Source organism: Polyodon spathula, chromosome 3 (genome assembly GCF_017654505.1).
Source record: "Polyodon spathula isolate WHYD16114869_AA chromosome 3, ASM1765450v1, whole genome shotgun sequence".
NCBI classification, from domain to species: domain Eukaryota; kingdom Metazoa; phylum Chordata; class Actinopteri; order Acipenseriformes; family Polyodontidae; genus Polyodon; species Polyodon spathula.
This window is the reverse complement of record NC_054536.1, coordinates 21489677-21517670: the sequence shown is the minus strand read 5'-3', so window position 1 is coordinate 21517670 and position 27994 is coordinate 21489677. Positions and strand designations below refer to the sequence as shown.

Below are 27994 nucleotides of genomic sequence, written 5' to 3'. Positions count from 1 at the left end.
AGCTGTGTTAGCCTTCACGCAATAGACTAAATTAGGAACAGCAGAAAGACTAATATATAGGTATATGTATGTATTTGTTTTTCTTTATTATATTGGCACTAGAATATCTGTCATAGTCACAGAAATAAGTGATATATGACATATTTATTTGTTTGTTTGTTTATTTGTCGCGTCCTGTTTGAAGAGAACATGTTAACCTGCCTCTGTCCATTGCTATGTTATTGTTTGGGTTGATGATCTCACACGGGCAACAGTTCACCACCATGGGGGACAGTTGAATTGTAAGTACTGTATTTTCATTGTACGCTCTCTGAGGGAAAACCCCTAATATAATATATATATATATATATATATATATATATATATATATATATATATATATATATATATATATATATATATATATATATATAAATATATAGTACTATATATTCATATTTAATGTGTATGCAATGTAATGGAAATAGGTAATTCAGAATTAAAGTTCGATGGGAAGTTTTTGACAGCTTGCGTTTAAAAGTTGTATTAAAATATTAAGTAGAGGTTCAGACCTACGAGAACAGCAGCCGTGAATTGTTTTTTTTGATCGCACTCAGCTGTAACAGTTGTAATTTATTCATTTAATTTATCTCTACACCTACTCATCCCATTTCTGAATAAGTGTAGCTAATAAACAGATAAATAGTAGTTGACATTTAAATTGTATTTCTCCTTGCACCTGTTTCAGAAAATAAAATATTTTTGTTATTATTATTATTATTGGCTTATTTGGGTGGGCGTACACTACTGTACTTATTTTTTGCTGTTAAAGTTGTTTATTTGTGTACTTGCTATAAACTCAGAATGTGCTATGTTGGCAACACTAGAGACAAATGTTCTGGCTTTATTCACAAACCAGGCGTCTCAACCCGGCCCCGGAGAGCTGATTCTTCTTTTTAATGGTTTAAAGAACATTCATTGTACTGAACAGTATGAGACGATGCCCAGGGAAGTGCCAGTCATAATATCAACAATCCATGGAACCAGTGCTTAATTTGTGCCATGACTTGCCAGGGCTCACAAGACCGAAACCTCTCAGCGTGCAGAGTCATGTTCTCGGTACCTCGAGTTAAAAATCTCAAGAATTTTTTTCTTTTTAAATTCTCACCACAGTTGTAGCAAGTCTGCAAGTTCATGCGTGCGAGCTAGAGAGACAGACCGCTGCCACGTTTGTAGCCTACTTGAAATAACGATTTCAGCTTGAGTGCCTTTAAGTAAAATGACACTGGCTGCAACTCTATTGTCGTTTTTCTTTCTTTTTTTTTTTTTTTTTTTATACACAAATAAGCTTACTTGATTTGAAAAAAGACATGAACGATACAAGCAACTTCTAACGCTACTTGGTTTGATTAAATGATTAGTACACAACAAAATATGAAAGCTGGATTTCAACAAAGAACAAAGACAATTTTAAAATGAAAAATAAAAGTATATATATATTACTTCAATAGGAACATTAGCCTGTTATAGTAGGTTACATTGAACCAAGACAATAACAAAATAATAACGACCCTGTTCTCCCTGTGCCTTTTTCAATGAATATAATTTAATAGAGAATGTAATCTACCAGCGCCTTCTGTTGCACATACATCGCTGATAATAGTGCAGACCGTGGGTTAAACCAATGTTCGTGTTGGGGTGCCTATAGTCGTCCTTGTGGAGTTCTCTAAACGCCTTTTAATTTGTTTGTTTGTTAAACTATTTAAGTGCAAAACAGTAACAAAACATGTATACATGCTTTAAAAAAATATATAATATATATATATATATATATATATATATATATATATATATATATATATATATATATTGTCCTGCTGTTGCCTTGAATTATCGTTTTTTTCACGTACTACTACTTTGTATATGGTGTAGAATACGTGAATGTAAACATCTAACACTAGTGTGTACAATAGTCTTTCAAATAAACATGTTATGATGTTGAATGTGCGGTTCTTTAGGACGGTGTTGTCATTGCATAAGCCCCAGCACCTTTTCTTTACAAATTTAAGCACTGGAAGAAGAACAAGTGTTCTTAAATACTGACACAATTATTGCGTTGTAAAACTTCCCTTAAGATAGTTTTTTCTTCCACAGTCTGAGCAATTGATGAAATTGGGAGGTAAGATCCTCAAACAATAAACACATTCCACCATTCGGGATGATATGTTCAATGAATCAACAAGGATTGCCTGCTTACAAATGGAAGGGGACTGGTTTGCATTAACAATGAAGCTTTTACAATTGTACAAAATGTGTACTCCAGGAAAAATAATAAAATTGAAGTACTGTTTGAAGCCACATGCCACTGCTCAGCTGCAGATTTTGGGTTGGGGCCAAACTTTTCAATGATGCAAGGTGTGCCTGTGCAGAAGTGTTCACAATCCCCATTGTGATAAAGATACAGTACTGTGGCTGCCCAACAAGGGAGGTAAAGCACAGTCTTAAGTGTTTTATAGCAGAATGTTAAGTGGGATTTGTTAGCTAGACTGATATTTTAAATGGAGAGATCTGTTTATTTCTCATCTACCATTACAAACATGTACTGTATGTACAAAGTTGCATTAAAAGCAGCACCAATAACTATGATTATATGAAGGATTTAAAGGTTATGTGTAACCCTAAAGAGAAACTTTGCCCAGAGTGATTTTGTACTCTGGTTCCTCATCCAAATCCCTTTTAATTTTGATCTTTAACCTGCATGTACTGTATGAGTCTGGCTGTGGGCAGAACACACTGCAGTTTTCCATAATCACCTCAAAGGGACTTCAACCTCATTCTACTAATATTAGCCATAGCTGAACCATGATGAGTTAATTGGACTGGCTGGCAACAATGACAGTATGTTTTGTGAAACAAATTATCATCACTTTAAGCAAGACAGATGAGGTGCTTCACTTGAACATAAGCATCCCTGAGCATTATGTACATGTAGTGCTGCATCTGCCCACTTGGTTTTGAAGCAAGTACATCCCTATTTGTGATTTGTTCCTTTCCGAATGAAGCATCTTTGTACAGACAAGTTTGTGGGTGGCACTGATTTATTCAAATGGAGTAAACACTATTTTATATAAGGAAGAATATATACTACATGCTGTATGTTGAAGAGAAGTACATCATTACATGCTTTAACGTGGATCACAGGTAGGCAGTTTTGAAACAAAAGGTTTACAGCAAATACGATCAGAATGGGCTGGCTAGATGTGTAAGTTGGTGATTAGAACTGTTTATGCAGCCACCTGTGAAAAAAAAACAAACAAAAAAAAACAACTACACTCCCTTTGATCTATGACAAATCCACATCACTGAGCTGACATTGAGTTAACCAATAAAACTGCAGATTTTTAAGGTGCCAGGATTGTGCCAGGTGCATAATCATACCTATTTACAGTGTTATGCTGGTGCTATGCTCATTTTTGTCCCGGAATAGTAGAAGTAGGTAGAAAGGTGAATGTTTTGAACTTCCGTGATGGATTTCATTGTACTGCATTTCTGTTCTATAGTCATCATGGCCTGTGATCACATGGCTTGGAGGAGTCATGCACACGTTGGTAAAAGATCTGAATGAAATCTAGAACAAAACCCATCATTCAAATACACAAAACTGCCCAGTGTAACAACTCGGCAGATTAAACAATGAGACTATTGGAGTCGAAGAAGGCTGATTTCTGGTGTGCTGTCCTTTGTGCTTGGTGGTGAGTGGCTGTCTATACAGTGCCCTCAGAATGAGCTATTGTCTTCATTTTCTTGTTTTAAGGTTCAGAACTGCTAACCAAGGTCCAGAACCATCGTAGGATGCACTGAAGTGATTAGAAGTAAATCATCAGAGTTTTCTCTATATGGGAAGGTATGGACTGTTTTTAAACTGTTATATAATGTAATTATAACTGGTCATGTTCCCTTTACGTAATATTGCTATTCAAGATTTTTTAAAGAAATTATTACTTTAATAACATTGAAAACATGATTAAGTACTTTTCTTGCTGGCTGTACTTAAATTGTTGGTGAAATATTGCATACTCCAATCTAAACGACTATAATAGTTAAGATTTAAAAAGAAACTAACAAACTGTGATGTTAGACTGCCTTTGATAATGACATTGAATTAAGATTGGATTTACACCATATATATGTAGCTGTGTACTTCATAGATTTTAAACTTGTTTATTGCTGTATGCTGCATCTTATATAATTCTGTCAAAAATTTGACTTGAAGTGCTGAAAGGATACATGAGTAAATATACATTTATGTACCCATACCTACTTGCTCTTTACAGAGTGCTGTAGCTTCAAATTCAGTTTATTTTTTAAATTGATAAAGCTGTGTTGAGGTACTTTGACAAAGAGATCAGGAGCTGCTCTTCAGTTTTAGTTAAGTGCCATCGACATACGTTTGTAACTTTTGCCAAAAAAAACTTTTGTAAAAGAGCCTTTTATTAGTAAGTGCCAGCAGCATCTAGTTGCTAATTACCAGAAATACTTAAGGAAATTTGATCCACAGTAGCTGTTCGCTAGATGGTGCCTGCTCTTATTTCTATAATGACACTTTGGCTGATCTAGCTAATGTTACACATGTCTATTGCCGGGAAATTAAACTGAAGAGCAGCTCCAGAACTCAGACTGGTTGGAAAGCACACCACCTGATTCGTAAAGACCAACTCAGTAAAAAAAAAAAAGATAAAAATGAATGTGCTGTACACCTATGAAAGTTTGTTTCAACATGAGGCTGATGGTTCCTGCTAAAACTGGAAGTGTATATTATCTCTCAAGAGGTAGCAGACACTTACAAATTATACACACACACACACACACACACATACACACACACACACACACACACACACACACACACACACACACACACACACACACACACACACACACACACACACACACACACACACACACACACACACACACACACACACACACACACACACACACACACACACACACACACACACACACACACACACACACACACACACACACACACACACACACACACACACACACACACACACACACACACACACACACACACACACACACACACACACACACACACACACACACACACACACACACACACACACACACACACACACACACACACACACACACACACACAGACACACACACACACACACACACACACACACACACACACACACACACACACACACACACACACACACACACACACACATACACACACACACACACACACACACACACACACACACACACACACACACACACACACACACACACACACACACACACACACACACACACACACACACACACACACACACACACACACACACACACACACACACACACACACACACACACACACACACACACACACACACACACACACACACACACACACACACACACACACACACACACACACACACACACACACACACACACACACACACACACACACACACACACATACACACACACACACACACACACACACACACACACACACACACACACACACACACACACACACACACACACACACACACACACACACACACACACACACACACACACACACACACACACACACACACACACACATTTTTAGTGTAATTTTATCATGAAAAAAAAAAAAACCTTACAGATGTAATTATTCCCAATCAATTGTGTTCTAAACCATTCTGAAATGCATGTAGACACCTTCTAAAATGTATATAAAATTTAATTCTGTGAAAGGTTTGGAGAGTATTATAGTATTTCTTAGATTTTGTTTAATATATAGACATGACCCCAAAAAATATCAAATATTAGATATGCAAATCTATAGCGAAAAAGCAGAGGAAGAGGTTTAGATAGTAAGGAGACACTTAGCAGTACAATGACTCATTAGATCTGGTACTGGGATAAATATGCAAAGATACATATTGTCCTTCTATTGCAATGCAAAAAATATATACATTTAATCTATCCTTTTGTTACAATATTGGTTCCATTCAGACAACAAATTGAGCTTGATCTTATATTTTAAAAAAAGCATTTTACAAATGGTTAGTAAAATGTGGGGTTCAGCATTCTCCTTTATTTTTCAGTTCTGTACATGTTTTAGCGCAACCCTTGCCAGGCAAGCTGACATGCTGTTGTAAACATGCATCAAACTATAGCAAATGTACTTGTTAGTGCCTCCCATGAGCAATCATCTCTACATGCTACAAGGTAACCACAAAACAACAGTAAAAAAAGCAGAACAATAAAGTTAATTTGTCAAGGCCATCAGAAACATTGTGACTCTCATAAATAAAATATGTTCTCATAAATTAAAACATGTTTTAAAAAACCAAATACTATTTGGAAATGTTACTACTGGTCACTCATTGTACCCTCTAGATTTGATGTTAATCCAGGCCAGACAGTGTAGCGATTCCAGACCCGGCACAGCGCATATTTATTATAGTTATCAAAGGCTTCAGACCATTCATAACATCGTTCCACTATTTCATTCTGTAACACACTGTACATGTCACAGATTCAAGCACTTCTATTATTTAGCTCGCTATTTAATTCATGTTGTGCTAGATACACCTGAGGCACAGCTACTCAGCGCTGACCTCTCTTTGTAATTGATAGATTTTCATCAGAAAACAACCCAGTAGGGGGTTCTAAAGAACGATCAATGTTATTTAACCCTTTGTCGGCGGCAAGGGGTGCATATGCACCCCAGCGTGTTTAAAATGAACATATCTCATAACTCTTAAGATTGCAGGATATCCTTACAAAATGCACCATCTTATGTTTTGGTGTGCGTCTGCACCCCTTTCCAAGGGTTACAAAAAATAAAACATTTTCACGTACCTCGATCACAGCTCTGCTTAACTGGCAGAATATATTTAAACGGTGTATCACTTCTAAAATGATTGCTTTAGACCAGTGGACCTCAAAGTAATTTTGGCACGGGCATAAATTGATCTTACTTGGCTGTTTGCGGGCACGCTGGCTACTGCATAGGTTCTTATCTTAAAAACTGCCTTCTCGTGATATGTATAGTATATGTGTATATTAAGAGTTTTAGTGGAAGTTATTCTTGGCTCACTCTGATAAGTCAAGTCTCAGGAAGTAATTGTGCGTGCTGCGCTTATTCTTTAAATAATTTATATGAAATATTCAATGCAAATATTTTTAAATAGCATGTTTACACAGATAACCACGAATAAACAAAAATAAAAGAGAAAAGATACAATCTCACTTTGTTTCAATTTGGAAAATTTGTCAACACTACTCTGCTCTAAAAATCACTCATCTCCAGTACAATTATTCAGTGAAAGTATTCATAACTAAATCTACTACGGTGTTTCCCTTGTCTGGTGAAATAAAAATATATATAGAGAGAAAATTAATTTTTAAATACTGAAATGTATTATTTTTCTCAGTAACAGTCAGCGAAATTCAGTGCTTACCCAGCATATTAACACCCTGGAGGAGAACGAGCGAAGTAAATAAATAAATACTTAAAGAAGAAAGAAAGAAAAGATTATTTTTGCACCAGGGAAAAACTCAGATTATTGGTTAGGGTAGTGAGGGAACGCATGAGCTAGGACGGAGACCCGGGCCGTAAGAGTAGCAACGATCGCGGTGAACATTGCAGAGTGCAGCACCTTTATTTTGTAGTTTTATTATGTTTATTACTGTGTTTTATTTTCCCTTTTTCTTTCACCTTTTGTCTTTTGTGATTTATTATTTCCAGACCACCTGCGAGTGTACTTGCATTGGACTGTGTACCTGGATTGGTATAAATGTGGTTGTGTTTACCGTTGCCGGTACTCAAACCACAGACGACAGTGCCCTCTGCAGCTTGAAATAAATCAGTGCGTCTGAGTGGCGTTACAAATAAAGTTCTGTCTCTGTGTCAGTGAGACACACAGTTATTTTGCAAAGATGCATCAAAGCCTTACACAGTGACAGGCAAAAGATTTGGGCAGTTTAAAAAAATGAGAAATACCACAAAGAAAGTGATTTCTATAATTTCTAATTGTTTTATTGAAACATTAAAGTAGAGATTAGGGTTATATAACATTCAAACAATGAAAAATAGCATGCAAAAACAAATTTCAAAAGTATAAACAAAAGTATTTGGGCAATCAACATATTTCATATGAAACCCATTTGTTGCTAATTATTGACAATTATCATGATTGAAAACCAACACCTGATGGTAATTATAGAATAAATAAATACATAATCATCAAGTGCTGAAAAATAAATTGGACATGTATGATTAACAAAGCAACAAAAATGGTTAAAACTAAAGAGTGCAGCAACAATCTCAAAATGGAGAAACTACCATAAAGGTAGCAGAAAGACTCAGTTCACTGAAAAGCACTGTGTGGGCTACTATTGACAAACACAAGAGAATAGGAACTACTCCTTCAGGGGTGGAAGACCAAAAAAGATTTCTACAGAATCTGGAAGAAGAATCATTCGAGCAGCCCAGCAAAATCCTCGGATTACTGCAAAAGGTTTGACACAAGAATTCAGAGGAGATGGTCGAGAAATTCACTTCAAATTCAATTCAGTGATATCTTAGCAAGATGATTGTCCATGGCCAAAAACCAAGAAGCAAACCTTTGTTAAAAACAATACACAAAAAGAAAGTGATTGGAGTTTTCTGTTGAATACTTATGATGATTTCTTCATCAAAATTTTATGGTCAGACGAATCCAAAATATACCTTTTTTTCACCAAGAAAGCAACGGTATGTTTGGAGGAAGAGAGGATAATAATTTAAAGAAGAGTTCATCATGCCCAGTATTAAACATGGCGGAGGATGTGTGGGCTTGTTTTTCTTGGCGGCCTTTCTATAGTAGAAGGATCAATGAATGCTGCAAAATATCAAGACGTTTTGCACTCATTTGTTACCCAGTACTAGAAAGCTTATTAGACACAAGTTTGTATTCCAGCAGGATAATGACGCTACAGTTATGGATTGGCCATCTCAGTCCCCACTTGAATCCGAATGAGATGTTGTGGATTAACGTGAAGGCTGCTGTTGCAAAAAGGAAACCAAAGTCGTTTGCAGAACTCAAAGCTGTATGTGTTGAAGAATGGAGAAGAATATCTCTGGAAAGGTGCCAGGAACGGGTTTCAAAATACAAAAAAAGACTGCAAGCTATAAAGGAAGCAAAGGGTGGGCACACAAAATACTAATGTAAGGGAGCCCAGATACTTTTGTCAAAGTATGTAATTCGTTGTTGCATGCTATCCGTTTTGTATTATTTTAAAATGCTTCTTTGCATTTTGTCTGTGTGATTACTTACGCTATTATTCATGTATTTTTAAAATGTGAACTTTCGTTATTATAAATTACATGTACTTTTTACTTTTTACTTACGTGCACGATATCAATATACAATTATCATATTGTTTCCCACCACTAGATCTAAGGGTGTCTCTCGGTCTAATACATATATTATCTTGGTATAATACATTTGTCCTGACAGCAAAAGCCACCACTGCTGAACATTAACAGTGATTTGGGAATCAGGAGAAAGCAGGGATGGAGCAGCACATCTACACCAGTCTCTTCAGCGTGAACAGGAACCACATAGTTCCAGTAAGGATCAATAACGAGAGACAGCACACTTTGAATGATTGCCTTAATATTTGGTACACAGCTGTATGTTTTTTATATTTAGGTTCCATTATCGCCATTGTCCAGTAAAAATTAACACTTTCACTGCCACATTGCTTTAATCTCTGGCCATATAAATGATACCACATGTTTTGAAACATTGTCTTTCTAGGTGGTAGTTGCTTTCTCTATTATTCTGCCAAATAAATTCCGTCCTTATAAAGATTCTCAGTTTTAGAATTGTATTCTTGCACTTTTATCATGCTTTTCCCATGGTTATACTGTGTATTTACCATAGTTTACTCTGGATTGCCATAGTTTTTATTTATTTATTTTTTTAATGCTTATCATACCGCTCTGTGCTTTACAATGCTTACCTCTGCTTTACGTTCACTGTGCTTTATTACACTTTGCTATGGTTTTACTATACAAAGTCTACATAAGGGCAATGTAGGTCGTCTCCAGTCAATAGCAACCATTTCACTGCCACATTGCTTCAATCTCTGGACACAGATATGATTCACATATCCATATTCACTTTTTACTTCACTTCAGTGTCAAACATGGTGACTCACTGGGGACTATGGTAAAACATGGTGAAATATAGTTAATCAGATTACAGTAAAAACGTATTATAAGCATGGGAAAAGCACCCTCAACTACAAAATTACAGTGAAAATCCACAGAAATTGACAGGTAATGACAATAGTACCCTCCACATTTTGGAATTTGCGCTGTTACAGGGCTCATTACTGACATAACCTCTGTCAGTAATCAAGCTATATTATTGCTTAAGGGAACCGTTTCTACAACTACTGGAAAAAGGTTAAGTAAGCACCTGCTGAAGAACTCTATCTTAGTTGTATCTGTCAAAGTCCACCGGAATGTCAGCTGCACCCTTGTCGCACAGGCGATTAGAGTTTAGCTTCCAAAGAAATGCTCTGTGGAGCAATCATTACCTAAAGATCACAATTACACAACACATTGCTCAGGAACTGACCCAGAATGAAACATAAAACCATATCTTTTTGAGATGTACTATGCTATCTGTGTTAAAGGAAAGTGCTTCAGGGGCAGTGATTGTTAGATAACGAGACTCCTCCTTTGGGTTAAACAGATTATTCTGGCATCCTAAAGGTGTTTTTTCATTTCAGAACAAGATGGTGCTTTTAACAATTTATAGTGTAGAACAAGACAAGAGATATTTAGAAGTTACAGTAAGAAGAAATTCCACCCCAGATTTACCATAACCATAATTATTGCCTCACTGGGGGCCATATATATATATATATATATATATATATATATATATATATATATATATGCTAATTCATTTTTTATACTATTCTGCATACACTGTTGATATGTCATAGTCATCGACTTTTTCATAATACTCATAGCTCTACTGCTGAATTTACAGCTGTATATTCACAGAGCTTTCTTCGCTTGCTTGCACCCGTTGTATAATGCAATATAAACAACTTAAACGTATACAGTCTGGGTTGTATTCTTATATGACTAGCATGCTAGTGACTCATGAGTCCTGCACATTTATCAGCATGCTAATGCCAATGACAATGCAGTCTTTTATATTTAGAAAGTCTAGCTTTTTAGGAAAACATCTAAAGCATGTGTACTTTTTTTAACCAACGTATTTATCACATATGTTGGCCAGTTATCTCGTCTGTACTGCTGCTTCCTTATTTACACATCTGGCAAGACTCAGACTGGTTCAGCCTATCATGCCTAACATGTTCACGTATAATGTCTCACTTCGTAATAGAAACCAGACACAGTGCTTTTAGAGCATCTTGTTTTTAATACAGACCCATTTTCATCTTTCTGAGCTATTTTTTTAAAGCACAGAGCAGAGAGGATTTGAACATATAAAACCAGTGCAGTGACAGCTTTCAGCTTTACTCGGGGTACATATTGTGAACCCAGGACGCATTTCATGCTTTTGTTAATTTTTGCAGTTGCTTTTATGAGAATTAAAATGGAAGCGATTCTTATGAATTAAAATGATTAAGAAATACAAAGGCAGGGTAGAACATTGTACCATTTTACAGTAGGTAAAACTGCATTGGTAGTAAATGCATAAAATTGAGACTACATCTCAGTGCAGTATTACCTCAACATGTCATTGTTATGTTTGTTCTCATTCCTGCTGAAGACATTTTAAAGTTTGTAGGAAGGATTCTTATGCTGCGTTTTTTTTTTTTTTTTAATTTTCAGAAATAGAATCTGATAGAACCTGACTGTTTTTTTATCGACTTAAACAGGAAAAACGGGAACCTTCTGTCAGAAAGCCTATTGACCTTCCAGTTTGTGTCCATTATCCAAAGTTAGTTTTGGCATTAGAGAACCTGCTAGCCAGGTTTTTTTTTTATACTAAAGAAATAATAGTAAGATAACAATGAGGATTCGGAAAACATCATGAATTTTGAAAGGTTTTGTTTCAGTGTTATTTTGAAGTAAAAAAAAATACAAATACAGCTTTTGGATTAAAATGTAGACATGTTTTCTATGCAATAACATAAAAAATGTTATTCTAGAAAACCAACCGCCGTCTTCCTTTGGACTCCAGTTTAAACTCTACTGTGTAGAAGAATGAGGAGGATTTCTGCATAAAATCAAGCTCCCCCCACCCCACAGACACAGACATACAAGCCAGTCCTAGGGCTGCTTCTGCTAGTCATGCTCATCTTTAGACTGAAACACTGAGAATCTGCTGGCAACCATACATGGTGTTGAAGGTGGCTCTTCATGTCTGAGTCTCTTGCTGGTTTTGAGAAGATTTAGTTAGAGCTGGATTACAGGTAAAGTGAACCATACTGTTTGCCTTTTTTTTAATTTAATTTAGTTTATTTTAATTTAATTTAAATTATTATTCTTTTTTATGTTTTTTTTTTTTTAATTTTTATTCGGGTTTGAAGTGAAGCAGTCACAGTTCAGGATACTACCAGCTTGTTTTTACATGTTCTGCACAAGTTATTTTAATTTTAGTTTTCCCTGAATAATATTTTATAAAGCCACAATTCCATTAGCAAGCTATAAATGTGTGCAACAAATATGAAACAATGTGATGGAGCATAGAAAGAACATATCAGTAATGAATTTTAATAATCAAAACAATCAAAATATCTTCCCAGCTTAAAAGTTTCACTGAATGGAAACCAAAGTAATCAATAATAATAATAATAATAACTGTATACCAGGCACTACAGGGTTCAGTGGAGGTATTTGACAAAGTTAGAAATCGTGCAAGGTCTAAACTACAATTAAAAACTGCATTTGTAATATGTAACAGTGTTGTACTTTCCAGTCTTGGACTTGCTAGGGGTCTAATATTGATGACTGATCGAATCTATCAAATGTTTTTTGTTCATAGAAAGGCCCAACCAGTGCTAGGGGAAGCACCGAGTGAACAACTAGTCGACTAGAAAAGTGATAGTCGACCTGAGAAACTGGTAGCACACTTTTGTTTAAAAACAGCATCAGCAACATGGTAATGTTTTTACGTGTTTTAAGTGTAAACTAGCAGTGAACAAGCAATGTCAGTAACATAACTGCACTCGGCTGTTTGAATGAAATGAAAAGTTAAGTGTGTGTTTTCATATGGATGAGAATGCATTTGAGGTTTCAATCAAAAAATGACATTTTAGAACATTAATAAGTCATTTTAGAAAATATTAAATAGTTTTAAATCAATTTACAATACTGCACCAGAAATGTTCAAATACATGATTTATTAAAATAAATTTTAAAGTGGGAAGTAGTCAGCTAGGGGATTATTTTAACCTCAACTAATAAGTCATTCTACCTCTAACCAGTACAAGGCACGCAGATCTTACCCCAAAGTTTAAAGGCAGCCTCCTCAAGATGTTCTTAATTTTAAATTGGTGGGCTGCCATCACAGGATTAAAATGGATCAGAGGGGCGGGTTTAGTGTGTCTGTGTCAGGACTGGGGGGGGGGGGGGGGGGGGGACCAGTTCATCAAAGTTTTTAAACCATTTTCATTCAGACACCTAATTTCTGGCCATCATTTGCCTTTTTTTAAGATAGGTCATCAATAAATAGGCAATGACCTACAAAGAACCACGGTGACATGTACCAAGTTTAAAAGACAAACAAGGCTATATGATCTTATTTATTAATATAAAGAGTACTTTCTCAAATTGTAAAACTGGGTATGATGCTATAAATGAATAAAGTATAAACAATTTGAGGCGGGTTCAACAGCCTGATTGAAGTCCTAGAAGCTAATCATAGATTTGTACAGTTGAATGCGGCTTTGAAACTCAAAGTTCTTTGAAACCCTAAAGATCTTCTGAAGATTGTCTAAGGGCTGTAATGGCCAATGCCTGTTCTTTTTAACTCCAGCATCCTTAGAGAGAGCGAAAGAGACTGCTGCTTCATTGAAAGTCTCATCCCCTGGGTTGTTACTGAAGGAATCGCTTCAGCTCACTACAGCCTCAGTCAACTGGTACATGAAAAGGCCACTAACCCAAGGAAAGGGCCCTGGGTTTTATTTGAATCCCTGCATATACTGTTTGTTTTCCTATGATATGTAAAAATAAGTATTTTTATTTCTACATTTTTTTGCCCCCCGTGCTCCCAGTGCATTGTGCATTGTTCAATGGAAACAGGTGTCTTATCCTATGCTAAAGGTTTCTGTGATTTGAGCCACTGTTGCACATCTGTTGCTTCTGATAATGTGTAATACAGGTCTGTGGACATAACATAGATGTGTCCCTGGCCTTTTTCTCATTCACCGCCACTGCCAAGGCTTCATCAGCTCCACCAGCCTGTTGCTTCTCATTATCACTCAAGGACAAACTATGAGTGGCCAATCACTCCACTACTGAGCTTAGAGATTTATTTCAGCACTGGTGATTGGCTGGTTATAATGAATTGAAATGTTCAATCAAAAAGCTGACTGGTTGGTAGAACAGTTTAATTACATAGGTTATCAATGGGAGGTGGTGTTCTCTGCTGCAAGGAAAACTGCTCCTGTGACTCTAACTTTAGTCACTTTATATCACAAGGACATTGAGTTTACAAGTACAAATTACAAGTATTTGGGTATCTGGTTGGATAGGAATCTGGATTTTAAGGCTCATATTGAACATCTCGCAAAAGAACTGAAATTTATGTTGGGTTTTTTGTACAGACTGAAATCTTGTTTTTCTGTGGAAACAAAAAAGAGGCTTATTGCTTGTTTTTGCCGCAAATTGACTATGGTGATGCAGTATATAGGTTTTCATCATCATCAACTTTAGATAAACTGGACTTGCTGTATCATGCAGCATTGAGGTACATTACAAATACGAGAGTTAATACTCATCATTGTATATTATACGATTTGGTAGGCTAGACTTCTTTGGCTTTACGTAGGTTGAAGCACTGGTACATTCTGGTATAAGGCTATTCAATGTAAATTATATGAATATACTTATTTAAATGAATACCTTATAGCTTCCAATAATAACCATAGCCTTTTTTTTGCATTCTAAAATTCCAAATGCGCATAAAAGGATATGGTAGCTAATGAGGCTGGTAAAGGATCCTTTGCTTATTATGCCCCATGGTTCCGGAATGAGTTCCAGTCCAAACTAAAGCTGCAGACTTCATTGCAATTTAAAAGTAAACTGCATGATTTTATGACTGAGAGTTGTAATTTTTTTAAATAGTTTGAGAAGTGAAAGCATGTTTAGCACACCGGTGGTACAGCAGACTAGATGCACTTCTGTGATACTGGAACTCACTTTCACAGTAGATACAAGTAACCCTCTTTCTATCCAATGAACTCTCTTTAAAGGAAAGTTTTAAAAAAATAAACTTCCTATTCAAGTCCTTCAGTTTGAGTGCTTTGCTACATAATGCAGTTCTATGACAAATTTTATATTCAAACAATGACTGCACTCGTTTAGTCCTGGCTTGTACTTGAGTGTATTAAAATGGTGCTGCAGGAAATTAATTGTAGTATGCTAAGAGGTACAAGACAGGAGTGTGATTAACATGTGTTAAAAAAAATTAATCTCCAAAAAATGAACACATTCATCGCAGAACTTAACGGCGATTAATTGACAGCACTAATTTGAAGATATCTGGCAATGTTTTAGAGATATAACTTTAAATATTTAGAGAAATTAATTTGAGATATCTCGGAATGATAATTTGGCTTGCCATACGCTTCACACAAGATATGCAGCAGGATTACAATAGATCATGACATTTATTTCTGTCGCAGTAAGATGATGATTCTTTAGTTTAATCCTTGGAAGCTCTATGATTAGTTTATAATGCACCGTTATTGAAATTAGGACAGTTCTAGTTGTTTCGTTTTTTGCCTCTACACCCCAGTGTGATACTAGCTCTTTAAGGGATGTTCACATAATTCACATTGCTCTTTACCTTTAAGAGGAAAGGTTAACTCAGAGGTAAATAACAAAACGTAAAAGGATTGTTAGATAATATTTGTGTGGCTGTGTCATTAGGCCATTCTAATTTGTGTGATCTCCTGTCTGTTTAACTGCATATTCCATTAAAATGGCCTGTGCTAAATCTCTAAACATCTATCACAATGTTGCGACTGCATACAACATTAAAATAACTGGCAGCATGCCTGACCCAGAGAACATACATATTGTGACATGTCCTATTGCTCAGTAGACATATTATTAGCAACCACTTTTATTATGAAATTATGAAGCTAAAAACACTGCACACTAGCTCAGACACTATCTTTGCAAGCTCAATGTGAGGTGCTACACATTCTTATTAAAATGCCAGACTGTTCTGGTCTGAATGTGCAGCAACAGGACATTTGGGACAGACTTGGAGAATATCATGTTTTTTGTTTTTTTGTATGTTCCAATATATTGCAGAACATGTTAAATAGAACAGTGCTAGTTAGCTAATGTCTGGATTTAACGAGGTTTACCAGTTACGCTTCCTGGTGATTGACTCTAGTGCTTACGTAACTTGCTAGAGGTTTTGTTTTCTTTCCTGGGCAGAAACAAAAATTGACACTTTGCAGAAATGTGAAAGGTTCTCCCAGGTCACCCTGCGGACTCCTCAGCCAACTGAGCCCGTCAGATCTGGTACCTTTCACTCAGCTAATTACCATCGAATGTCTTTGAAAATGCTGTTGCCTTATTTCAGATTTTTGAGATGGCTTTCTGACAGATGAGGTGTTTAAATAGGGTGTCTAAATGCTGAAATAATCATGCTGCTAGTAATTGTATACCAGTGCCTCTGTGTCTTTCAGAATTCCACGTCCCACATCAGAAATACATTTGGGACATACAGTATAGTAAAATAAAAATAAATAAACATCCTATTAACCATAGCAAAACAAAATAGCACAGCAGTCTCTTCAAAAACATAGGGAGCCTATAATAATGATTTAGCTCAATGGAATGATGGGTTTATGTATCATATATTCAGCACATAGTGGTTTTATTTTAAATTTTTTGATGAATCAGTTTTTTGTGTGACGCAGATCTCCCACTCAGTATTGTAGTTTTCTTTGATGCTTTGACAAGGTATCACTCTGGCTGTTCTGTATATCCATGGTGTTGGTACATCAATAATGTATCTACTTTGCAGGGTACTGCCTACCCCATAGAACAAGGATTAAATCTCTCTGTCTTTTTATACAATCATTTCAGCAAATATGAACAAATTCACTTTTTGAAAATTAGGAAATATAAGATTGAAGCTTGCATTGCCTGTGTTAATATGATTTTTACTGAGAACATTGTATAATGAAAAAAACAGAGCATGACTGAAATTGAACCCCCAAGAGCAGCTATTTCACCACGATACCATCAGCTAACTCCCAAACTAAATACAGGTCTGCTTTGGAGAAAGATTTCAGGTGAGATATCTTGAATAGATCGCATTTATACAGTAGACATGGGCAGACTACCAAAAAAAAAAAAAAAAAAGTGTGAGCACACACCCTGTCGTTACAACTCTCTACAAATATTAAGAAAACAGTCTGGATTTAACTTCCATTTTTGGGTACATTATTTTTGTTATCCCACTGTATAACCCTGCCTTCAAGGAATATACTGTAAAGGTATAGACAGTCCAACAATTTGACATTTATAAATGCAGGCTTTACGCCTTATCAGAAGCAAAAATGTAATACCTGGCAACACCATTGTGGGATATAGTGTGTTAAGGCATGAGGATTGCACAGCACTTCACGTGCAAGTAAAACGTAATAATATGTGAGCATGGGGAATTGCACTTTATTAATTCACATGCAGTTGTACCGCGACTCCAATTGAATGATTGATTAGCAGTCGAGTCTCGGTACAGCTGCATAAAAGCTACATGTTTTCACCCACTCGGGGTTGGGTGTTCGGTGAGTGGAGAACGGGATAGGAGACGGAGGTAATAATTTTGATCATAATAATAGAAGTACAATATCTGCTCACCGTGTTTTGTTTAGTGTTAGTCCGTTTTGTTTGTCTCTTTGTTTTGGCTGCCAGTGCCGTGTCCTGTTTTTTGTCCTGTTTTATTTTGTAATAATAAACTGCGCAGCAGCGCATCCATTTATCATTTCATCTCGCAGTACTGTGTGTTTCTTCTGGTCTGACGTCCCCACTACAGCCGTCTTTGTGATATATATATATATATATATATATATATATATATATATATATATATATATATATATATATATATATATATATATATTTAATTTCTTGCTCATTGTGAAAGTAAACCCAAGTACGACCCCAAAGCCAAAAAAAAACAATTTTCTATGTGAGTTATGGACTTTAATGTAGTATGCATTGTTTTTTACTGTATCTTGTAAAGTGCTTTGTGATGGTGTTTTCCTCTGTCTCTACGTGTCTATAAGCAGAAATAAAGCCTGATTAAACCCATTTATTATACATTAAAATTGAACCGATTCTTTAAAACCTGAAAGCAGAAGCAGTAGGAAAAAATAATTAGAATTGATATATAATTAAATGGTAATGAATAAAAAAAAAATACATAAATGTTTGATTGTGGAATCAAGGGCAATTGTATTACTGTAATACAAAATGGAAAAGAAGAAAGCTTGTGACAGTCCTGACATGTTTTAGTCCTGAGGAAGGCTTGCCAAGTGTCATGTGTATCAAAACTCTTTGTAGAAGGTTATGAAAAGTCTGATTTCAATTCTATATGTTATTGCTGGCTGCTTAGTACATTCCCCTGCAGTTGACTCAGCACTGCACTAATTTTCACAAGAAACCAGACTCTACTTGAAATATTCCTGCCACTAGGAATGATAAAGTCAGGGTTAGAAACTGCCTCTAGGCCTGCACCAAGCCTGGGTTTCAGAACTCCCCTTCTTCAGGTATATTATTAAAATGGCAGATGTTTGATCAGTCAGTTCACTGTTAAATCTGCTCTCAACTGATCACACATGAATATGTCTCACCTGTAGCTGTAGGTTTGACTGTTAGAAGATGTTCATGCAGCTATAAGGGGGGGGGGACAGTATGTTTAATAGGGGTTTGAATAAACTCCTGTTTACTTTACTTTACTTTCATTTAAATAATATACTTTGTTGAGGGCAGTGTAGAAACCCAGGACTGGGTGATTATGTTATTGTGTTTGTATTTTACAAGTAGTACTGTAATAGATCTGTAGTGGATGCTGCACATATTGTGTATGCAGAAGTGTAAGAAGTGACATTCCATCAACCAGCTACCAGTGCACTCAGTTTATATGGATCATTTAAGAGAGATGCCATACCAATGTGGACATACTCTATCTGTAGCCGTTGGCAACTGCAAACACTACAACTAGGTCAATTAGCCTGCAGGGAACCGGAGAACAGTTTTCATGTTTCCCAGCTAGATTTGGCAGATGACAGAGATTCCTTTGCCTTCTGAGGTTTGAGATGGTCTATTAGACATCCCTGTAGCCAAATGCGAAGTGACAAGGCAAGACTAGCCCTCAATGACTAAACTCAGCCAAGCGGAAATACATCAATAAATACATTTTTAAAAAATTGGAAAAGATCTGAAAAAAGTTATTTTAATTCAAGACTTGAGGGATAAAGGAAACAAGTTTTAGCAGAGAGAACAAGACTAGTAAAAGAGCAGTTAATGAACATACTGATTTGTTTCTTGTTCGTTTAATATTGTTACCATTTTTTTTTCTCAAGGACTCCAAATGCACATGTTGTTAAATTGTAAGCAAAAAGTCATTTGTTGAGATACAGCACTATAAACAAGGTGACAGCAATAACAGGGAGAGGTGGATAAGAGCCACATGAATGAAAAAAGATTGCTCTTTAAACTCATTGTACGGTGCCATAGATGTTACCTTACCATAGCCAACTGGTACATACTAGTAGTTAAAAAATAAACATTACTCGACAAATTGGGACTTACACAAGGAACTAGATAGATCAATCTTTTTTCAGGTTTTTCAATTCATTTGTTTTTTTTTGCTTTTAGCCTATTTTTATTAATGTTGCTGTTTTCTCCATTTTGGTAGAGCAAAGATAATTTAAAACTGAAGGTCGTTAATTATCATAGGAATTAATGCACACATAGCTGGTAGTGTACTCCAGAGGAAAACCAGGCAGGGATCAATGGAAAATTGTCAAATTTTGCGCAAGAACAAGTGAGGAGCATATTAGCATACACATGTATCAGAGCAAAATCTGTGAAAGCCACAAAATATATGAATTGCCCCTTGAATGTTCATTAGCATTAGGATAAGAGCAATGGGTTTTACTCCTAGGTTGACAATACTTTACAGAAAGCAAATTTAATTCTATGAGGCAATTCCAATATTAGAAAAAGTAGATTTTAAAACCTTGCTACAATGTGTGATGGAACATGAATTAGCTCAAGCAGATGTCTGTACAGTCAGTCAGCTGGCTGCTGTACAAAACAGAGGTGTTTTCAGTCTGGTGTTTGTAGCTGATGGCAGCTTGCCCCTGCACCGAACATATTTTCAAAGCATGCTAGCGCTTGCCCTGAGATCAGTGGGCTGCTGCTTTATGCTTCTTCTGTCAATTTTATTTTATTTGCAGGGAGTGAAATTCCACTTTAAGAAGCAAAAATGTTTGAAATGGGTCTTATTTAAAATTCAGGCTAGTCAATACAGGATGGTTCACTTACTCAAATAGCACAATATTAGGAGGATTACTCCCATATACCAAAAAGGTGACATTCTAGGGCACATCAATTCTATAATACAAGTATTGTAATGCCTGATCCTGCTGTCACCTCACTTATTAAATGTGAATTAGTGGTTTTCAGCTCTGTTCATAAAGTGATGCATTTTTCATTTGTATTTCAATATTAAAAACAAAACAAAACACATTCTTATTATTTTTTGTTTATTTAGCATGGGCCTTTATGAGGTGACTTACAGAGACTTATCTAAGTGAAACTATCATACGGTCCGTTAGTGATGGTAAAACAAAAGGGGGGGGGGGGGGGGGGGGGGGCTATATTAAAGCATGCATAGTGGATATTTTGCATTGTGTTATTTTGTTATGTGTTTATCTGAGGGAGAATATAAGCGACAACCCAGACCACCATTCACAAGCCCAAAACACTGATCCAGGTACACTGTACTTGCCAGATCTCTTTTTTTAATGTTATTATTTGAGTTTGTCCCAGCATTGTAATTAGTTGACTAATACAATTTTCCAGACATGAAACTAACCTGCTAGCCTAACGTGTAACCTAAATGGTTAGTGGGTTGGTGACAAAATGGGCTCAGGCTTGGAGCTTTTGCAACAAACCGAGATAGATGCAACAAAGTCATACAATCTATTAAAGATACCTTGTGTAAGTGATAATCAGCTAAACACAAATCCCATACATATGCTACAAGTGAGGATGGCTTACCATAAGCTCATTTTTCACAGTATTGTAATGTATGCATCCCAAATTACTGTTGTATACAAACAACTGCCTCCACTGTGGGTAAAATTTGACACCAGTGGGGAAATCCAGACAAAGTTAGAGAAAATAATGATGTTTAATGTTCTCTGTTTAAAATGAGCTAATATATCAGTAAAGATATGTTGATTATCATGTAGGTAACTTTTCAGGCATGTTTAGCAAATAAGTTTCCTACTCTTCAGCTTCAAGTTTTTTAACTAGTAAATGTTGTTGGGATGTATCTAATGTCAACACAGAATATCTAACCTGAAGGCTTTTGACTTTAGCAGACTCAAGCAATTGCCTTGAACTCAGAAAATAGACAGTTTTAGCTGTTTTAATTTAATCCAAGTTGGCACCAATTTGAAACAACAAAAATGTACGTTCCAGTTAAGTGTAAGTAACATGTTAGTTGTGTAATTTGTGTCAGGGATTAAAATGTGATTACAGTACGTGAACCAACACACTGCAAAGCAGTGCCATTGATTGATTGCTATGTCCATGCATTGATTGATTGCTATATCCATGTTTTTGGGTTTTTTTTTTTTTGCAGTGACATAGTAAGACTAATGTGGCTGGTTGCTGAATGCATGTGATGGTTTCTGTACAATGAGTGCACATTCCAATTAGTTGCCATTGTGATACCTGCAAGTTGCCTTGGATAAAGGCGTCTGCCAAATAAATAAATAATAAAATAATAATAATAATGATGTGCAAACCTCAGAATATAATGGAGTTGGATAGAGGTATTGGCAAGCCACATTACCCTTACCTGTAGCTAGATTAATTAATCCCTAACCCTATCATTAATTCATCAGGTGTTTAACTGAAATGTGTAAGGATGAATGGCTAGCACACTGGTGTATGGAGTCAAGTCTAGACAAGAGGTTTCCAATAAATAACTGGCAAATATTTTAAAAGGTGGAGACTGAAGCAGGGTGATTAAATACACAGCACAAAATCTCTTATCTCTGAGCGGTACGGTCACTTAAAATCTGCAATGAAGCAAATGTAAGTATAGCAGTATATTTTAATAATTTTAATCTAATTCATTTTTGAGTTAATAAACTGGAGAAAAACAGTAATCATTTATTTTAACTACATTACATGTTTTTTTTGTGTGTATGTGTGTATGTTTGTTTTAGAAAAAAAGGCTGCTGATTTTGAGCTAGAGCGTATGCTTTTTAAGTCCATTGCATTGAGGTACAATATAGGCTGTGTGAATACACAATTTGAGCCAGGAGTGAAAAAGATTAACAGCTTGTTGAAGAATTTTTAGTGAAACTAACCAGTGATTTGTATGGCTCAAATAAAAATACTTCTTCAGTCTCTCTTCAGTGCTGTTCAAATTCCTGTTTAAGATGCTGAGTCAAAGAGACTTTTCACTGGTTCACTGTCCAGCCCAAGATAAAGTAAATAAATACTATAGATGAAAACAAGGTGGCTTTACAGAATCTGATTTTTAAGATAAATAGACAGATAGCTACTGTATTATTATTGATATTCTCCACTGTCATTTTAACTATGTGTCAATAGTGTTTTGTTTACTTTTACTTTAAAAGTGAAATAGCCTTTTTGGTTTTTTGTGTAAAAGAAGATATCCAAAGGCATTAAAGAAACGTAAAATAATTATTTCTGCTTTCAGTGCCAGCTGTTGATGACTTTTGTAACATTCCTTTCCAAAGTAATATACTGGCAGTGCTGCTCGAGGCTTGCCACACCATTTTATTATATTGTGTTTAGAACAAGAACCAGCATGCTTTCACAAGACAGGCACATTTTGGGAACATATTGGGCAGTGCTGTATGGTTACGACAAAAAAAAAAAAAAAAAAGAGAGAGAGAGAGAGAGAGAGAGAGAGAGAGAGAAAGAGAGAGAGAGAGAGTGAGAGTATGCTAGCTTTCGTTTGGAGAGATCCTTATTCCGTCAGGCTTGAGAAGGACTTCCCCAGCAAACAGGTGTTTCGGATACTTAATTTGATTATAAAAGTGTGCAGAAGGCAGTCAGGGCTACCCTAATTAGCAAGAACCAAATAAAAACCCTGCTCATTTTCTACACTGTTATGTTTGATCTGGATGTGAGCTGCATGTCATGAGTGAACCTGTTCAAAAGAAAGGAAACAAAAACTAAAGTTGGTTTGCTTGTAAGAACACTGATTTACAGAATCTGTGTTTTGTAGTGGAACAGCTTATATGTTTGTTTGTTTTTTGTTTCTTAATAACGGCCAAATGGTCCGATGACTGGAAATTTCAAACTTGTAAATAAAGTACGCTCTGGTGTTAAAGATACTTCTGTTTCCGGCCTGGATTATCTGACTGACCCACACTAACCCAACACAGTCAGGCAACGCACTGTACTACACAATATATACTGTCTACACACAGTCTATTACCAATTTTGGACAAAATGTATATTTCTTTATTAACCTCCAGAGGGGCTTGCACTTAGAATATTTAATGGTATGCAATTAGTTATGCTTTTGACAGCTTAATTGTAGGCAGATGATTGTTCTCTCTTTCAACAGTATTGATTGCTGGGACAATGATAAGTGCTTAATCTGTAAAAATAATTCACTGTTTCGAGTGCTGTTCAACATGAGAAACTGGATTATTTTCTTACCGATTCAACACTTTGAGTTGTTTATGCCACTTCAGATTTTTCTTCCTAACTGATATGTGTTTGATAATGAGATTCAGTTGATTGTTAGTGTGGAGATTGCGTCTGGGTTTTGCTCTTTTGTTACACTCCTGGTTAAAGCCAGAAAAGAAGTGCAAAAGCTTTTTTTTTTTTTTTTACATTATGCTAAGATATAATTGTATTACTTTTAGCAACAATGTGAAATTCTAAACTGAAATCACAAGCCCTTTTCTAAGTGCTAAGTTTGAAATGTGTAATACTGTAATTAACTAATTGTTGAAATGATTGAGTAATAAAATGGTATTCACTTTTCTGTTGAATTGTTCTGACTGTGGTTTTGTTGACGAATCAACAATCTTTTTACAAATTCATATGGAAATGCCAGATTTCTTTTTATGGTATTCGCCTGCATAACCCAGCACTACCACTTGAGTAAAACCGTATGTTAGCTTGGGCCACAAATGCTTTAAGGAAAAGGCTTTTTGACCATTCACCACAATCTTGTGTGTAAAACAAAACATTAAAATAACATGTTTCACAAAGACAAATGAAAAACATGAAAACAGTTCCAATGAAGCAATACTACATTATCTTTAAACAGGGACTGTTTTGCCATCCTCCACTCTTTGGATCATTTAACTGAGTCCTGTGTTGTGCAAGATAAGTTTAGCTCCATGTTACCGAGATCTTGTCAGATTCACATATAAACACAACAGAGAAAATTGTAGCATGGTATGTGTTTTGTCTCTGCCAGCATTGCCCATTGTCTCCACAGGTGAGGGAATGGATCCAGGAGATAAGTTGTACTAGAAAAGCATTGAGCAGCTATAACATAACAAAAATAACAAAAAATCTGTGGCCTCCTTTGTTTCCATTCTAGAACTTGTTTTTTTTTTTACATTCAATAACTATTTAATCTTTTCAGGCATGCAGAACAGCTCTCTATCTGATCCAGTCTGCTGAAAGTAAAAGCACTATTCATTGTTAAGAAGAAGAATAAGTTGTTAACGTCAGAAAAATTTTCCTCACTAAGAAACAAGCATTCTAATATATAAGGTTTGAATGAGACTGAACTTAAAAAGTCACAGTTGTTTGAGACAATAAACCAATACATGAAATACCAAAAACCATACTAATACAAAATTTAATTCACTCGTTTACCTTAAGAGTGATTCACATGGACGTGACAAGCTCATTAGAGAAGCTGCTTCTTTTCAAGGTCAGTTTGCTTGGGAGATTCATGGATGTGTGAAACTTTAAATTTTTTTTTTTTTTTACCTTTCCAGGTTTTAGTTGAACAGTCCTTATGACCAACATGAGCTGGAGCTTTCTCACCCGTCTTCTGGAAGAAATCCACAACCACTCCACCTTCGTGGGGAAAGTGTGGCTGACCATTCTTATCATCTTTCGTATTGTGCTGACAGCAGTCGGAGGGGAGTCCATCTACTCGGACGAACAGACCAAATTCACCTGCAACACCAAGCAACCTGGCTGCGACAATGTCTGCTATGATTCCTTCGCCCCCCTGTCCCACGTCCGGTTCTGGGTCTTTCAGATCATCATGATCTCAACACCTTCCATCATGTATCTGGGCTACGCCATCCACAAAATTGCCCGCTCATCTGAGGAGGAGAGGAGGAGGTTCAAGAAGTTCCGGAAGAAGCCCCACGCCATCAAGTGGAAGACCACCCACACTCTGGACGAGGTGCTGGAAGAGGAAGAGGAGGAACCCATGATCTATGAGGACACACTAGAGGTGCATGAGATGAAGCCAGAGAGCAAAGTGCAGGGCAGGGAACAGCAGAAGCACGACGGCAGGCGTAGAATCATGCAGGAAGGACTGATGAAGATTTATGTCCTCCAGCTTCTGGCCCGAGCTATTTTTGAAGTGGCTTTCCTCGGGGGCCAGTATCTTCTATATGGCTTCAAGGTCAGCCCATCATACATCTGCGCCAAGAACCCCTGCCCTCACCAGGTGGACTGCTTTGTATCCAGGCCCACGGAAAAGACCATCTTCCTCCTGATCATGTATGTGGTCAGCTGCTTGTGCCTGTTGCTGAATATCTGTGAGATGTTCCACTTGGGTATCGGCAGCATTCGGGACATCATTCGCAACAGGAGGAACAAGGGCAAGCACCCGTCCTGCAGCTATCCCTACCCCAGGAACATTCCTTCTTCGCCCCCTGGGTATAACCTGGTGGTCAAGTCGGATAAACCTAACAAGATCCCCAACAGTCTGATCACACACGAGCAGAATTTGGCTAATGTGGCACAAGAGCAGCAGTGCACCAGCCCAGATGAAAATATTCCCTCTGATCTGGCTAGCCTGCACAGGCACCTCAGAGTCGCCCAAGAGCAGTTGGACCTGGCCTTTCAGACTTACAACAGCAAAAGCAATGCACAGCCTTCAAGAACCAGCAGCCCGGCCTCTGGCGGGACTGTGGTGGAGCAGAACCGAGTCAATACAGCCCACGAGAAACAAGGGGCTCGGCCAAAATCCAGCTCAGAGAAAGCAGGGTCTATCATTAAAGATGGAAAGACGTCTGTGTGGATTTAACTGTACATTCTGTACTTTTACAACTTGTTCTGTAATGGTCTGTGTTAAAAAAAGGTAACAGCAGCTTTCTGAGAGCTATTTCAATGATGACATTTGTGAAAAGGATTGTTGTTTTAGGAACCCTGTGAATAGGGCATTAGGTTTTGGAGGAGACTGTAAATATTTGGATATTGTGACATGCAGGGTTCTTGAGTTGAAGTCCTATCAATCAACAACAATTTGTATGTAGCACTTTGACTGCCTAGATATCTCAAAGCAATGTACAAATGTGACCTATTAAAAGCAAACTGCAAACATTTATCTGACATGACAGTATTACCACAATAACATTCTACAGTCTAACCCACTTAAGTATATAACCAACACTTGAATGGAGTATACACTTAAGTGGGTTGGTGCTCTGCAATCCCAATTAATTAAAAAAAAAAAAAAACATTGAGGCCAACAATTTATTATTTTACTTGAATAAGAGAACACTGACTTATCAGTTTATAACATATTTTATTTAAATGTACAGTAAATGGTAAACAATGCACAGTGATGCACATTCGCAAGATGCCACTTTTTACTTTCAAAAGTTAAATGGAAATAATTGTTACTTGAACACTATGTACTGAAAACTGTATTCATTCATTGCCTCTTAACACATCTACATGTAATTTTAGCCTTCCTTATCAAAGAAAATTAAATTGTGGGTTATCAATTTTTTTTAGTACACCCCTACATTTTCCCTGATGATGAAAACGATGGGTACTGATTACAGTTGAGTTTAGGTTGTACATAAAAATATCATTACGTGTTTTGTGTAGGTTTCTCTGTCCCAATAATAATATTATTGGATTTAGGGAATGGGGCCCTAGTAATTTGATTGTTTTTAGATAAGCTCTCCTTCTTCCTAATATGAACCAAGTACAATTTTCTGAAAGCTGAAATGTTTGTAGTTTATCAAGTTTTACAGCAAAGGTCATGTGACAGCACCCTCTCTGTTATGAACTTAGATCATCCAAAATCACAAATTTAAGCTTTGCATCTCTCAGTCCGTATTCCTAAAACATGCTGTCGGAGTCCCAGTTCAGACTGCATTAATATTGCTCCGCTTCTGGTGGAAACAAACTGGACTGGTTTTAAAACCATTTCAATGCAATCCCAGTGGCAGATGCAAACAATGCATTCGTTTGTTGGATCTGACCACATCGGAATGAAATGTGTATGGGCTGTGA

General features: G+C 36.5%; 1 protein-coding gene across 3 annotated transcripts; it reads left to right on the top strand.

Annotated features, from left to right (window-relative positions):
• Positions 1 to 3: 3 nt before the first annotated feature.
• Positions 4 to 27992, top strand: gjc2 (gap junction protein gamma 2). 3 transcript variants are annotated; one of them, XM_041244689.1, is made up of 3 exons: positions 4 to 281; positions 3794 to 3883; positions 25504 to 27992. In XM_041244689.1, the coding sequence occupies exon 3, from the start codon at positions 25524 to 25526 to the stop codon at positions 26772 to 26774; it is 1251 nt and encodes a 416-aa protein (XP_041100623.1). In that variant the 5' UTR covers positions 4 to 281; positions 3794 to 3883; positions 25504 to 25523; the 3' UTR covers positions 26775 to 27992. The 3 variants fall into 3 exon arrangements, with proteins under 3 accessions (XP_041100623.1, XP_041100626.1, XP_041100624.1); XM_041244692.1 differs by lacking the exons at positions 4 to 281; positions 3794 to 3883 and adding an exon at positions 12453 to 12477; XM_041244690.1 differs by lacking the exons at positions 4 to 281; positions 3794 to 3883 and adding an exon at positions 22495 to 22591.
• The last annotated feature ends 2 nt before the right edge of the window (positions 27993 to 27994 follow it).

What these genes read in the sequence shown, in the direction of transcription:
- gjc2 (XM_041244689.1), top strand. Translation starts at nt 25,524, where the DNA reads ATGACCAACATGAGCTGGAGCTTTCTCACCCGTCTTCTGGAAGAAATC.